Genomic DNA, 16,479 nt, shown 5'->3' on the forward strand with positions numbered 1-16,479 from the left:
AAAGCGCAGGTGTGAGGCCGTTGCGTTTAATGATTAGCCGAGGCATTTTAGAATGCTCAGTGTGAAACGATTACCTACGATAACAACATCCAAATCTTCTAAAATTCTATATAGGAAAGATATCAACAGTGACATGATTGGTGCATCAATAGTTGGTGACTCCAGATCTGGCAAGAAAAGATCATCTGGAAAACTTCTGGATAATGACACTTTACTAGTAATTCTAAACACAGTACTAAGGAGCCCAACTAGTAGCGTAGAGACCGAATCAGTAACGCAGTAAGTTGTTATGGAATTTTAGATGTTTATGTTGTGCAGGTTTTTGTTGAATCTGTGATGACACGCTCTTAAATACTACCGGCTTTAGCAGGTGACAAACAGGAATATGACTTATGAGCAAGCAATTCTGACTTAGTTAACATAACTGAATGAATGCTGTTGCATTGTTAAGCTGTATTAGTGTGCATTTCGCTGCCAGTTTTCTTCGGTACGTGCATTTGTGCTGCGGTGTGATTGACCCTGATGAATCTGCTAAATTTCACAAGTTGTCTTTTCTATATAATAGAATAGTCATCGGGTTTGTGTTTTTTGTGCAGTTATGGATTCTTATCCAAGATACACAACAGATAAGGTGAAACCAGGTTTAGATTGGTGCATTCCTTCTTGTTAAGGTTGCATCCGTTATAACTGTATTATAATGAAGTCGCAACTGCATCAAAATATTGGTAGGTCGGATAACTCCTCAGTTTGACTCAATAACCACAGAAATGGTCTTTTTCCACCCATATCCGCCACTCCTTGCCACAATAAGCATTATTTCATCATACTGATGGATAGCTCGAGGGGAAATCCCCGGATCAGGAAACGCAGTTGTTAGACTAGCAATGTTCCTTATCGAAGTTGCTTCACCACTGAAATTTCATGTGGGGAGCTACAGCATATCATTGGCACAGCGCCTGAATTAGCAATTGGCAGCTTTGAAAGGAAACAGAAAACTTCTTGTCTGAGTTACCGAGACCTTTGGTCTTCATTAGAGTGAGTTCCGGGCAGACTTTGACCATCCATTTATACAGACATAAAAATGATGAAATCAATAATGAAATCGAATATTTTATGCTCAATTACTATCTATCGCTGATACTGTAAATCTGCAAAATTGCATCATTCGCAAGATGGAAACGACAAAAGCCCGTAAGTCAAGTGATTTTTGTTACTCGCAAATTTTTACCGAATGTTTCACGTACTTGCATGTGAAAAATAGAAACGGCACTTGCAAAAGATGTGCAAAAAAATGCCGTGCTAACTATTCCATTTTAAACATTGTTCATACTATTGTCGATTTTATTTTGAAAGTGCTACTAAGCGAGACAGGAATGTGCCGCTATAACCCCTAGCGTAGATTTCCTTGTCTTTTTTAACAACGCGCCCTCAAATAATCCACATGTGTGTCTATTGAAACACGACGGGTAGAGTAACTCCAGTGGCGCACAACTCCAAATATGCAGAATCTGTACAATGGAAACTTGGGAGTAGAAAATGAGAGTAGTGTTTGACTTCCCCTCTGGTCGAAACACTCAAGAAAAGACACCACGCCTCCGCTGCATCGCAAACTCTGGCTATGCACTGCGCATGTTAAGAATGATGAGCCAGGAATTAATGACGCGGTTATAGCAATTATGAAGGTGGGCTGTGTCATGGTGAATCATGGTAGAGCATTGTCATTTGAGTTTCACCAAGAATTTGGTACTTGATAATTCTTTGCTTACATCGCTGCTAATTATCCGATTATGATGAAACACCGGGTAAACCAGCTGTGCTCAGCGCTCCCAGTTATGGGCGTTGACTCTAGACTGCTGCAGGGCGTACTAGATAAACAAGAACACGCAGGTATAAGATAAAAATTATTTCCATGCAGCTTGCGATGCAAAGCACCTGCCAGTGCTGCCTCAGTTATACTTAATTTCAGAATAGGCGCTGCCTTTACTGGTCATGTTTAGCATATTGATGCAACAATCCGTACTTTCGCCTGCTATATACCTAGTGCACCATACATGACCATATGATACACTGTGTCTAAAAAAACTTTTTGTAGTTTTTATAGCTTTTGAAGCGCTTTCAGTTTTAAAGCTTTTTACGCTTTCAAAGTGCTAAAAGTGTTGGTAGTTTTCCCATAGTTATCTCTTGAGTACTTGATTGGATTATGATCCCAATAATTGATTTTGTTTCCATGACTTCAAGGAGGTTATAAGCCAACTACTGAAATTTGAAATATTTTCTGTAACCATTCCATTTTTGAAATGTTAGCGGTATAAATAAATCAATTTCCTTCATGCGGCTTCCTAAAGGCCAAACGTCAATCAATGCTTCTCTCAAATTACCCATCTGAAACGCACGAGTTGCAGTAGGAAATATAGCCTAAGGTCATGATGCTAAGCCATCCTCAGTATCATTTGTGACATCATCAAAAAGATTAGCCGCCTTGTATTGCTGCCTGATCAATAATTATTAATGTTGCACTTGATGCCACTGTGCTGGAGGGTTCATCTTTTCACAGGATGTGATGTTGTTTTTCATATTGCGTTCTGCACTTCCTTGCTTGTCGCTATTTCTCTTTGCTTTCTAACCCGTCTCGCATCCTCGAAATCTCTCCAGATTCAGTTGGCGTGAAATAAAAATGACTAGATCATCAACGCATATCCTTAGTTGTCTCACCTAGCACTCCCTTGACCTTGTATGAACAGCAACTCTTTGGTTCCACTCCCGAAAGGTCATCAAATTTACTTCATTATTCGAGTAGTTGTTCCTCAGTTCGTGTAACTAGATTACCTTTTAGCCATGACAAATTGAAAATGCCGACATTGGACTATCAAAATATAAGCAGCCAACGAAATTATTTTAATTAGTAGTATCCCCTATGTTTAGTGTCACCCCCTATGTCTAGTGTCACCCTCTATGTCTAGTGTCAATGGGGATGTCACTCTTAATAAGAAATGTTTTAAGCTCGGTTTTTGAACAAGCCTAACATCTGAGATAGTTGACGATAAAATGCAGTGCAACAAATGATTGATGGACAGTCTGAGGTCGGACTGCCTGGGATATTCTTCAGCGATCTCTACTCAACTGGAACCGTTCTTGTAGTCACCAGTGATAGCAGACTTGAAGGTCTTTCAGCTGGTTACGCAGTTCTCATTTATTAGTATTAATGTCAATATTTTGTTTACTTGTTCTTTTTTATTTCACCAATAATAACATCTAACACGAAGTCCATAAATAACAGGTTTACTATTGCTGTCATCTGTTTAAAAGCAGTAAACAATAGCGCTGTGCCACATTGATCTCTCAGTTTTCTCAGGATTCGTTAGTGGAAAAGTTCTACTTCCCAGTTGTCTAGATGTCTATTACGTATTTCTTGTTGTTTGTTGAAGCGATCTCTGATAAGTGTTAACAGGTTGTTTTGACTCTCAGTCGACAAAAGTCCGCGTTACACTAGGACTGTTGTGATGCTATTCACTGGTGACCAACTAGACATAGGAAGGGCTCAGGCTTATCTGACGTCAGACTGCCACATTGTTTGCAGATGTTTGGGGTCAGAAGGTGAGAGCCCCCTTTATCTTATCCAGTTCAGGCTCACTCATTGCAGATTCACACTTAACAGTTTTCCTTGTTGACCACTTTTCAGCAGTTATCGCCCTGACATCTAAATGTATTGAAGATAGAGTTTTGTTCTACATCTCTACATCTACCTGCTAGGAGCATTTCATACTCTTGGCTATATTTAAGTTCATGTCAATATCTCGGTACTTGCCCTAGGCATTTTCTTTAATTCTGCTCACCTAGTCAGGCATTGAAATTCATTTAGTGAACAGCTTCTTTATGCCCAGTTATTTTAGACAAAATACGAACACATGAAAGGCTTACATAATACAATTGCATAATCAGCTAATTTGTGCTCTAGAATTAACCTTCGCCCTATCCATTTTTAGTATGGTACGGTTCACAATGCCCCCCTTATCCCTTTCATCCAATTGAATAGAATATTTCCTTACGTCTTAGTCTAAACAGCTGGACAGTAAAACTGAGTTGAATTTAGCTGCCAAGTGGTATTGCAACCTATGAAGACAGCACATCGGCAGCACATCACCTGTCGAGGCTTTTCATCAACGCCCCTGGCTAGCTTTTTGGTTGGAATGCAGTGGATGATAGAACAAGACACACCCAATATGAAATCAGCAAGATCATGGGCTTTAGTGGCTTTGGAATGTTTTTGGTAAATATTTTTTGTCTGTAATTTGGGTGTGAGGCAGTGACGAAACCACAAACTCTGCTCTGCCCATCTCAAGCTAAATGCAAGCTGACTGAGAACTGATGAGCCACAAACACCCACCACTGTAGTCTTGCATATTATGTATAGCCAGTTTTTGAGCAAATTATCTTCTGCCTTGAGGACTTTTACACCATACAGAAGTGGTTATGATGAATTTTAGCCTGAGATGGACCTCTAGTCATGTGAAAGTGTTAGTAGCTGCAGCTTTGGACGCTTCTTGGGAATCTAAATTGCCATTCTGGAGCGGGAGACTAAATTAATCTCATAGTGGTGTTGAGATTGTTGACATCAAAGTGCTCTGCACATTTTTCTATAGAAAACTGTTTTGCCTGTTTACCCTCATGCAAACAAAGTGTTTATTACAAAAACCTATTGTTGGGGCAAGCATGGATGTTATAATCATTCGCTGAGACGTACAATAACACAATTCCACTGCGGTTATATAGATAATGATTTTCATGGTCACCTTTCCAGATAATCTCATTGGTTGAGAATGACACGGCAGAACAGACTCTATTTCTTTTTATCAGATTAAGTAAAAATAAAACAAACTGAATCTAGAACTAGCGAAGAATGCAAAATATGTCGATAAAAGCCCACAAGAGTGATCAGGATGAACTGGTAGGACGGGCTGACACCGCTTCTATATATGTTAATTATTTTTGCTATAAAAAGTTGTACTTGAATGCGTTTGATGCTTATCGATACTTGGTCTTTGCGCTTCGCAATCCCCAGGGTTTACACGAGTGTGCGAAACCTTCCATAACAGCGTCAATTCATCACCACTCCTGGCATCTCTGAGTCAATATTGATCAGTTAATAGCATGCCAGCGAGAGGTCAAGATGCTGCTTATCACTTCTCTGACCTGAGTAAGGACACATAGGTAGCATCTGAGTGGGTTTACCTGGGATAACCCGCGGCTGGGTTCCCTTGACTCACCTGTACTCCAGAATTTCTCAGTCTTTGTTCAATTTCTCTTGAATGTTAACTGCCGACAATTTAAAGAGTTCGATACGACGGGTGTATACGGACTAGTTACTTTCTTAGCACTTTCTGTGAAACCAGGTTCTCTTAAGATCTTCATGTTCTAGGGAATATTCCAAAATTAGACAAAATAGACAGCCTGCTAGGTTTTTATATAACATCAGGTACTATATAAAAATTACACCTTGTACATCGTTGAAAAACCTTGTGCCTTGTATGGTTTTGCTTGGTTTGCAATCTTTGTTTCTCCCAAGGAAGACTAGTACAAAGAAATATATCAAAGTTTTATTCTCTTGTCATTTTACATGTGAGGTAAGCTTGCGAAAGCATCAACTCTTTCTACTTCATTCAGCTGTATTATTAGAAAACTACCTGATGCTGGTCAACTAAGCGCAGTCGACTAACTCTTTTGTGTTGATCATGTAATCGGTCACAAATCGATTTTGGGACTTTTCCACTGCATGACAAATGATCACCTGAGATCATGGCGCTTGTCCTGTAGATTGCGCTTCCCTTCACAACATCAGCTTGTTTACTCCACTCAACTGTCATAACCACCCAATGAATCGTCATTGAGGTTTGTGGTCATCAAATCTTTCACTTTTTCTTCATTAATCGCATGCAATCATCATGCACATCTTGCGTGTCAGCGATGGACGCCCACCCTACCACAAACGCTAACCTGTATATTTTTAGAGCTGGCTAATCTTTTTGTTTGTAAATAAGGTCTGACGCCACGCAGTGCGGTCTAATCCTGACTCTGGGAATGACCTACTAACCTACCGCATGATATGAAATGCTCAAGTATGTTTCAATAGCAAGAGATGATAAAAATATGGCAGTGCTGTGTAGCGTGAACTGTCTAGTTTGTTTGCCGATAACAGGTATCTCTGTATATGACCCAAGGAGCTAAAGGCTAAAAAAATTTGTACTTGATGTAGGCTATTACCCTGGCAATCTTAAGTGCTCTTCGTCAGGCGTGTTGATAAAGCGCAGAGAATAACCAAGTGCATGAGTTCAGGTTTTTTTCCTAATCTCTAGGATTGGATGGACAGATTGACACGGCTATTATTATAGTAAAGATAAGAAGTATACGAAAGTTCCCTGATTAGTGGAAGGTTTAGGTATGTTTACAATGTATCACGTGCAATGTTTCCTTGTCATGGAAAAGCCTCCACCTTCATTTTTTGATCCAAAGCATCTGATGACTTACGTGAACAAGCAGGGATTAGCTCTGTGGTTCAACTAGTTTCCTGGTTGTGCAATGGGTGAGCTATAAATTCAGTGGTTGACCTGCAATAGCATTCTTCATTTAATTAGCCTTATAATTCACTCCGAATTGAACTCTCCTTGGCCTCCGAGCGTTGAGGATCAGCTGATCGCCCTGCTATATTTCCTGTGCAACTCCAAACACACCTGGGATTTCCACTGACTTCATAAAAATGTAAAAAAGGACATAGGCGATGGATGAGCACATGCGTTGACGTCAAAGAAGAGGCTAATCAAAATTCTAGTTATTTTACAAAATACTTGCTAGTAATCGGAGCATGTTTTGCTTGTTAATTGTTATTGTTAATTGTTATTGTTAATTGTTATTCCGAAGAATATATCATAGGATGTTAAAAATGGCAGTTTAAATAATATCAAAGGTATTCATTCATTTGTTAGTTGTGAACGTCGGGACTATTACAAACTGTCACATTTTCAAAAAGTTAACCTATTATTTTTAGCAACTTTGGCTAATACTGATGTATTATAATGCTTTTCAATATGAATGGTACACATAGATGTTTCAATGATATCGTTCACACTATTAGATGCCTTATATATGTACATGAAAAATCCCATACACGTAGTTGATCTTAATATCTCTTTATCCAATCAAGGTTGTTCAATGCAGAGAGATTGGTTACAAAATAGTAATTTTAATTAGCCCTGAAAAAGTTGACATTGAAGAAATGGTCAAATATTTACTAAATATCAGGCTTTACTAAACATCTTAAATATTATATTTATCATCTATACTCCTCCGTGTGTGTGTACGTGCAATGATATTGCAATTCGATACTCTCCTATTCTTCAGGGACCTTTTGCATAAGTAAATGCTATTTAGTTGTGTAGACAACTGCAGTTGTAGAAATGTTTGTTTGCGGCTTGTACGAGTTTCCACTTGTGTATGTATGACTTTTTATTGCCATTAGTAATTATCAACAAAATGATAATTTTTATTATTTGTCGAAACAAAAGTGAGAAGACAGAAATCAGGAATTAGTTAGTTGAAGACAAGTTTTAAAAGTTGGTAATCTAATAGTATTAGAGTCAGGGTAGTGAAAAAAAGGTTGTAGTAACAGAAAGTTCATAAATTGAAACATACGATGGTGGATGTAGTATGTTTGTGTCACGAAATACAAAACGATGTTTGTCATATGTGTGGAAGGACAACTACCAATGGCTACTTATCATGGCTAGTAGGATACAAAAGCGAACAAATAAGTCAAAAACCACAAAGTAGCTGCCAACACATTTTGTATAGACATTATAATAGTTGTGGCTGATAAATAAACATGGTAAGGGTTCACCTCTCTGTTGGCTTGAATGGTTGTCAAATTCATGTTAACATTTCTTTCTTCTGGGAAGTGATCCATGATACACTGACGGTGCAGAAAAATTAGAAATAGCCAAGGATCTCTATATTCAACAGCACATGCCAAATATGACCCATAAGTCTGGTTAACTATAACCAGTTCATGAAAGTGAGAAAACTGTTAAAATCAGGCAACAAGCTGAAATGACTTTGAAAATGGACCTTTAGGAAAAATCTTTAGGCCTCGAATCTACATTATATCAAAGTTATATATTTACTAAAACAATGTTTTTATTGGTATTATTCATATCCTGTGTAAATTGTAAAAGTTTTCTAATGATCTACTAGAATGCGGTACTAAATTCCAAGTACAACCCAGATTTTCTGCGCAGTTACAACTGGACTAACACTATGATGTAGAATTCTAATGAAGCGAAGGGTCATTTCAAGCGTGAAGAACTTATTACTAGGCACTAACTAAATTCATTATTCAAAGAAGAAATATGATTATACACCGCAATGATAATATATAAGGTTTATTACCGCCTCGCCATGCCAACGACCTCTGCTTAAGGTCGTCAACATAATTGTATTTCGACAAACTGCAGCGGAGAACAGCTGAACCCGGCAATCTCGCTTCATCAATTTTCGACTTCTACGATTCTATACATTCGTTGTTCATTTTAGAAACATAAACAAGCCGGTTGCCGTGTTCTTACTAGTTATTTCTTTGTTACGCAGTGATAAAATCTCTTCATACGTCAGCTAGTAGTTCTGTTAATCACCTATCAAGAATGCACAAGCGAGCATTAACAAAAGAAACGAGAAACTCGTATCAAATGGCCATCAAAGAAGCTTTAGTCAGTTAAGCAAGCTTTTTCAGGTAGCCAAGCATCGCTCTAAAATAAATCTACCTCCACTAGAGATGCATCGCTATTACGAAATTGCTTTCTATGTACGCTTTTTGCTAGGCAGATCGGGTGGCCCATGGACCACCCTAAAGAAAGCTATGGCTTGGAGTTAAAGAATACAGGCAGTTCCGGCTGACCCTATAAAATAGAAATACTTGTTGTATTTGGCTCACATGCATTCCTTTTTCTGCCGATTGCACTCTAACCAGTGGGATAATTATAGCCGAATGACAGAGAATAAAACCCCAAAGCCTTGTTTTTTGTGCGCCTTTCCAAACAGACTGTGTTTTGAATCCCGTTACAAAAATGCTACAGTAAACCGAAAACTGCATGCTTGTTATGCTACAAAGTTCACACTGATTGCTCACACATTGATCAGTTTATTCAAGCAAGGCTTACAATGTCAACCAAGTTGCCTTTTGCAGCGGCATTCCAACGGCAGCAAATGAATAGTTGCTGAGTTAATTGTTGCTTTTAATATATTTTCCAAATTCACCATATTGATGAGGTTATGTTGTATTTGCAGAAAGCACAATTTCCCGAGGCAGAGAGCTGTGGCTGCAATAGACTATAAAATAGAGAAAGCTATGGTATGTCATATGAATTATTTTAGACCTCAGTACAGTAATTCTCCGCTTTTCTCGGTTATCCGGGGCCGATGCCCCGCGATAAGTAAAAATCTTGAAATAACGCTGATAAACTGATAAACTGACATCTAATAGTCAATATTTCATTTATCTTAAACATTTTCTTCTTCTGAGGCTCATTTGATAATTTTGAAGAGACAAGATAAAGGGTGTCACTATGTTTCCGTGATGCGAATCATACGGATTTGGAGTTGTGTTACCGTGCGAATTAAGTGTTTTTATGGACATTCGCATTGTGGGTTGACTCCGACGCCCTGTGGAAAAAAAGTAAGGAATTGTACTCTATAAATTAATAATAAGCGACGCATGCGTTAGCGACGCAAACACGTTAAACTCGATCGGAAAAGGATGAATGAAAGCATTGAAAATGTTTAAAATTGAATAGCTGGTGCGGTATTTTAATGCACATCATTCGCAAGTGCTTTTTCCATTATTCGCAACCCTGACGGATTCGATAAAGTTTCGAGAATTGCAAAACTCGCTGAGCTTGCAGATTTATGCCGTTTCCATGATGCCGTTAACTGGAGGATTGGCTCAAGTTTGTGCATCATGGAAACATAGTTTATTACGAGTGCGTTGTTCATTTACACTTGAGAAAATGTAACAAAAAACAGCAAACCACGGTGACTGCTCACACCTGGGCCAGAGTATGACAGAGATTTATGTATTTTATTTTTCACTCATTTTCTGTAATTTTGAATTTTTTATTCTGCGAAGTACTGAAAATACAAAAGGTGAATCGCTGAGTAGCGAGGATTACCGTAACCTCGTGTCAACTAGTAAAGTCATCCATTGCTGCGTGCTCATGACTCTCATGATTAGCTTTCAATTGTCTTATTCCTGATTAGCGAACAATGGAACCATCCAAACTTGTAATTACAATAAGTTATTCCTTCATTGATTCAGTTTTCACATTTTTGGAGCTGAAACAAAGCCTGGACTTTCCACTGTGTCTTTACTTCCTCATAATCCTGGCAGTATAGTAAACAGATGAGACCTCCATAACATTTACCACCCTCTCCTTCATCTCTATCATCATAACTGTACTAAATGTTGTAAATATTATCACTGGAGGGCTCCTGTACTTATCGTGCATGTGTTTACACAGCTAAGGATAAACATCCATCTGTAATGCATTATTTAATAATACATGTATTATTTAATAATACATGGGCCGGAAATATAATTTAATATGGGTATGTTTTTATCTATGCATTGCAAAAATAAAACACGAAATAGTAAAAAGACTGCCTTTTAAAACATAATGTAGCCTCGAATTAAATTTTATGCAAAACTCATACCAACTAGCATAAAGTGTTAAAGTGACAGCCTGGCAACTGATAAGTTCTCATTTATTTAACTTGCTGCAGCCACTATTGGTGGTAATTTTTAATTAAAATATACTATTCAGTTTTGGATGCTTCCTCTTTATTCTCACCTAAACTGCAAGCTTGAATTGTTTAGATTTCTGTATTGCATGGTGGAAATTTTGAGATTATTCGTTATTCATTATATTACTTTTGAGAAGATTATCGCCTAATTATGAAGCTAAGCCTGACAATATACATTTCACATTCATCTTTCATAATATAATTTCTGTGTTTTCATGTACTTTTAGACTAAGCGCAAAAGTTTTTGTAGACTTCTTTAATAGACATGCTGTCATAGTCGGGCATTTTCAGTCTGGGCTGATGTGCAGCCAGACTAATGGTGGTGCAAGATAAGATAATTACTATGTTAGTCATGGATGATTTTACATGAAATATGTATTTGTTAACAGGACTCTGTGAAAATGGAATTATTATTTACTGTACGGAAGGAGGTTAAGGAGCTCAAGTCGCAGGTTGCCTCTTTACAAATTCACAACCGATACCTCGAGCAGGAAAACAGAATTCTACGCAGTGCCGCTGCTCCGGAGACATTAGCTCAACTCGATATTCGAGACACTACCTCAAGCACCCTCACTAGTTGCTCTTCGACGTAGTGCTTTTTTCTTTTGACTTTTTCTTGTTAAAGCATCGGCTCATTTTTGCAGAGCATGTGTTATTTATGAAAAAATGCCTTGTGTTGGTGCCCTCTACGCTCCGCGCCTTGCGCATAGTTTTTTGTTGTTGAAATTGCAGGGGAGTCCATTATTTCTTCCATAAAATGGTGCCTCTTAGACAGCATAATACATAATATCCTGTAGAACAGTAGGATAAGTCTATGTCGATCTCACTGTCTTGCAGACTTTGGAGTGTTCATTGTGTTCAGTTCCACTCAAGAGAATGCTCCTTGTTTATATGTAGATAGCTTTCCTATTTTCTTTCAGTTTTGAGTTTATTTTTCTATACACAGAAGGAAGCTGTTATACTTTATATTATACTATTCACTGCCACTCTCAGTTCTTAACCATAATTGTCAGAACTGACAAATAACACGAACATGAGTGTTCATGTTGGAGTTGCCTACTCACTGTCAAGCTACAAAAATGTAGTGGCCATCTTGAAAGAAAAGTGTGCAAATATTGGAATTGTCTACTCCTTGACAGCCTGTCCATTGGCGCATACACTTAATGAACTATTTCAATACAGCTAAACAATGCGTGTAAATACAGTGCCTTGAACTATGGTATATTGAGGAGAGTCTTGACCTGCTCAGGAGAGTGCGGTAGGATGGAACCATTACCAAGATAGCCCTGTTCAGGGCTCTGCACGCACTTGTAGATTACAGAGTATACTGTGAAGATAAGTAAGCAGGCTTGTTGTGCCACCAGCTCCCTAGAAATAAAATTCAATTAAAGAGGAATAGTTATTTACCATTTTTACGCATCCTAAAACATTCGGTGGAAGGTGTCACGTACACCGTGGAAACGCGATGCAAATCGAAGGTGGCGTGTTTGTATTAGCATCATCATCTACATTTTATACACAAAATGTGAAGGTTATGTCAGATTTCTTTTAAACAGTAATGCCATGTGTAACAATCAAACCAATGCACAAAAAAAAAACTAATATACCGCAATTGCTGACATCATATGTTAAATGCCTATTGTTTGTTGGAGTTGTCCGCTACTGAATATGACCATCATGTACATCCTGTCTATGGATGATATGTGTGGCAACAGTAACATTAGATGCAATTGGCTAGCTTGAATTCTTGAATAAACATTTTCATCAATTGAAATGTCAATCAATCAATTATCAATCAGGAATGTTGAATAATGTTCGCAAGAGTATCTGTTATGCTGTTTGTAACTTTTTTCTATAAATGTTTATTCAAGAATGAGCCACAGAGTTTTTTTAGCCTGACCTATACTTAACACGGTTTGATGTCTAAAACTTAAGATAACTAACTATATGACAATGTTTAGTGTGCCATAAACAACACCATAAGCAACATCGGATGAGTGCACAACTTTATACCACAGATAAAGCGCCCTACGAGACAAAATATATGCGTTTCAGACTCATAAACATTTAAGCCTTAATAGATTATATAAATGCGCTCATCACAAACAACCTTCACAACACAACAAGAACAATTGAAAACTTCACAAATTTAGATTCACAGAAAAGTTGGTGGATAAAGAGGAGAGAACAAAAAGGAGAAGAAGAGAGAATCGAGTGAGAAAGTTGAGAGGGAGGGAGAGAAAAAGAGAGGGGAGATAGAGAAAAAAGAAAGATACAAAAAGGAAGGAGGTGAGAAAGAGGAGAAAGAAAAAAAAAGTAGATGGTGAGAGAAGAGGAAAGAAAATTGAAGAGAGGAGAAAGAAGAGAGATTAGCACTGACCTGTGTTTAGGAGCTTTTAAGAGTGACATCTGGGGGAAGTGGTAGCTATCTTGACTCACCATGAATTCATCAAACTTAACCTGAAAGACAAAATGAACTGCGCATCAGCAGCCACAAATAGGCAGCGGCGATGTAACTTGTGCCACTGGCTGACAGCAATCAGCAATAGCTGATAGATTCACGACGGTTCAAACAAGATTGCTGACTACTCACTGCTTATCAGAGCTTGAACAACATTTAATGACTGGCAAACAGTATGGTTTCTGATGGCAAACAGTATGGTTAATGATGGCAAACAGTATGGTTCTTGATGGTAAACAGTATGGTTCTTGATGGCAAACAGTATGGTTCTTGATGGTAAACAGTATGGTTCTTGATGGTAAACAGTACGGTTCTTGATGGTAAACAGTATGGTTTCTGATGGTAAACAGTATGGTTCTTGATGGCAAACAGTATGGTTCTTGATGGTAAACAGTATGGTTTCTGATGGTAAACAGTATGGTTCTTGATGGCAAACAGTATGGTTCTTGATGGCAAACAGTATGGTTTCTGATGGCAAACAGTATGGTTTCTGATGGCAAACAGTATGGTTCTTGATGGTAAACAGTATGGTTCTTGATGGTAAACAGTATGGTTTCTGATGGCAAACAGTATGGTTTCTGATGGCAAACAGTATGGTTCTTGATGGTAAACAGTATGGTTTCTGATGGTAAACAGTATGGTTCTTGATGGTAAACAGTACAAGTTCTTGATGGTAAACAGTACAAGTTTTTGATGGTAAACAGTACAAGTTTTTGATGTTAAACTCTCCAAGTCCTTGATAGTAAACAGTACAAGTACTTGATAGTAAACAGTACAAGTTCTTGATGGTAAACAGTACAAGTTTTTGATGGTAAACAGTACAAGTTCTTGATGGTAAACAGTACAAGTTCTTGATGTTAAACAGTAGATGTTCTTGATAGTAAACAGTACAAGTCTAGATGGTAAACAGTACAAGTTTTTGATGGTAAACAGTATGGTTCTTGATGGTAAACAGTACAGTTTTTGATGGTAAACAGTACAAGTTCTTGATGGTAAACACTACAAGTTTTTGATAGTAAACAGTACAAGTTCTTGATGGTAAACAGTACAAGTTTTTGATGTTGAACAGCAAGAGTTCTTGATGGTGGACAATCAATTCAGCCTATCAACTGACATACCATAGCTGACTTGACGGTCTGCGCATCCATCCCTGGAAGTTGGGCTACGTTACTCTACAATTAAACAATATCTCTCAACATCAAACCTCAACAAATGAAGGTAATCCGTGCTAATATCTGCTTTGTACGTCAAAAACATCATATGTCAGAGCGCATAGTAGTATGCTCAATTTTCTTTGATTCGTTCTAAAAACGTAAACTTGTCAATTCAAAGCAGTCGCATTACTTAAAACAATATAAAAATCAAAATCACACATGAGAAACTATATAACTAAAGTTATATAGTGTAATACAACAAGAAACTATATAATTTTAGAAACTAAAGTTATAGTTTCTTGCTTTTTATAAAATAAAAAGCAAAAAAACAAGTGTTTTATTGTCCCCTTTATGTTAAAGACAAACACATTAATACATAGCCACAATGATTCAGGAGATAGGCAGTGCATAGATATAGTGAAGCTGTCCACAGAGATATGGAGCTAGTTTTACTACGCACAATTTAAAATTAGAACTTATTCATCTATTTTTGTTTCATTTTAAATACTCTTTGCATTCCTTCCTTCACTATCAAGGTCAGCCACTTAACTTTTACTAATTTAGGCCTTCATTTCGTCCAACCGCTTTCACTTTTCTAACGATAACTACTAGACAACAGATATTTTTTAAATAGATTCTCCGTAAATGTTTGCTCTTCTTTTAGCTTGTTGTTTTACATGTAGTTCCAACAAAACACTGTCTTTGTCTCCGTTTTCCAACTACTCGCATTCCTATGATACAATACTTTGAAATTAAAAAAGAAGGTTTGAAACGCTGTTAATAATGATCAGAATGGGATAAAAACCATCTTTGTGAAAGAAAACTGTGCAACATAGTACAGTGAAAAAGCTCCATATTTCAAGATAAATACATGTTCAAGGTGACGCAACTCATATGTTTAAGTAATTATATGTTATGAAGCTATTTGTCCAAATACAACGACCGTAACAACATACTACATAGATACCGTAAAAAATATGTAACCAACTATTTTCACACATCTTTTTTATCATCTCTTGTAGTAAAAGGCTTCAGTAAAACCAAAAATGGTTGTAGTTGATCCACTCATATATAGATTTTGTTCTCAAAAGAAAGTGCCATGATTAGTTGAAAACCCTCTTTGATCTTTGACCTCTAGTCTAAACCAAAAGTAAACTTAAACTAAACAAGACGATAAAAAGACTTTTAACAATAGTTTGTTTCAGTTATTTTATTTATGTCATATGTTGCCATGGTTTTGCATATATCATTCCTCATAAACTTGCTAAAGTTATGTCAAAGGTCTTTCAAACGCTGATGAAATCCCATCATAACATATAATCACATCAGAACATATAATCACATCATAACATATAATCACATCATAACATATAATCACATCATAACATATAAACATATTATAACATATAATCACCTGATAACATATAATCACATCATAACATGTAATCACCTCATAACATATAATCACATCATAAAATATAATCACATTATAACATATAATCACATTATAACATATAATCACATTATAACATATAATCACATCATAACATATAATCAATTTATAAAATATGAGCTGCATCACCTTTAACTGTATATAAAGTCGCTAAATGGTGTCACATGTCTTTCAACACTGATAAAACCAATGATAAAACTGTTGATCATTCTAAGATCTGACAGTCTGTGTGATATTTCAAAGCCATAATACGAATTCTAATAAATGCTGCTGCGCCAAATCTTATGAAGAAATTATAACAGTAAATATTATGCAAGAGGAAGAACATTTGCTGTGACGACACCTAATGAAGAAAGCCCAATGAAGAATGTGAATTTTAATAAACTGAGAGTTACAGGACCATAAGAAGTAGCTAAATTAAAAATTTAAATTAAAACCCACATATGACACCCATATGACACATATGACACCCATATGACACATATGACACCCATATGACACATATGACACCCATATGACATATGGAGAAACACCCATGCAGCAAACAGGAACTTTTTGGCATAAATCTT

The 16,479-nt window shown here is 37.0% G+C and overlaps 2 protein-coding genes across 3 annotated transcripts in view; one reads left to right on the forward strand and one right to left on the reverse strand.

The window, feature by feature from the left end:
• Positions 1–11,846, forward strand: LOC137402225 (TSC22 domain family protein 1-like). Of its 2 annotated transcripts, none has more exons than XM_068088721.1 (3): positions 1–279; positions 9,331–9,394; positions 11,232–11,840. In XM_068088721.1, exons 1-3 carry the CDS (start codon positions 53–55, stop codon positions 11,433–11,435), a joined length of 495 nt encoding a protein of 164 aa, XP_067944822.1. In that variant the 5' UTR covers positions 1–52; the 3' UTR covers positions 11,436–11,840. The 2 variants fall into 2 exon arrangements, with proteins under 2 accessions (XP_067944822.1, XP_067944823.1); XM_068088722.1 differs by lacking the exon at positions 1–279 and adding an exon at positions 3,455–3,594 and having other exon boundaries at positions 11,232–11,846.
• LOC137402224 (conserved oligomeric Golgi complex subunit 6-like) overlaps positions 11,788–16,479 on the reverse strand; it is a 52,131-nt gene continuing 47,439 nt past the window's right edge. The window contains exons 14-16 of the mRNA XM_068088720.1: positions 14,422–14,475; positions 13,223–13,302; positions 11,788–12,210 (exon numbers count right to left, since the gene is read on the reverse strand). Coding sequence (XP_067944821.1) covers positions 12,057–12,210; positions 13,223–13,302; positions 14,422–14,475 — 288 coding nt within the window. The 3' untranslated portion in view covers positions 11,788–12,056. The remainder of the gene's footprint in view (positions 12,211–13,222; positions 13,303–14,421; positions 14,476–16,479) is intronic.

This window comes from Watersipora subatra, chromosome 8 (genome assembly GCF_963576615.1).
Source record: "Watersipora subatra chromosome 8, tzWatSuba1.1, whole genome shotgun sequence".
Lineage (NCBI taxonomy): Eukaryota > Metazoa > Bryozoa > Gymnolaemata > Cheilostomatida > Watersiporidae > Watersipora > Watersipora subatra.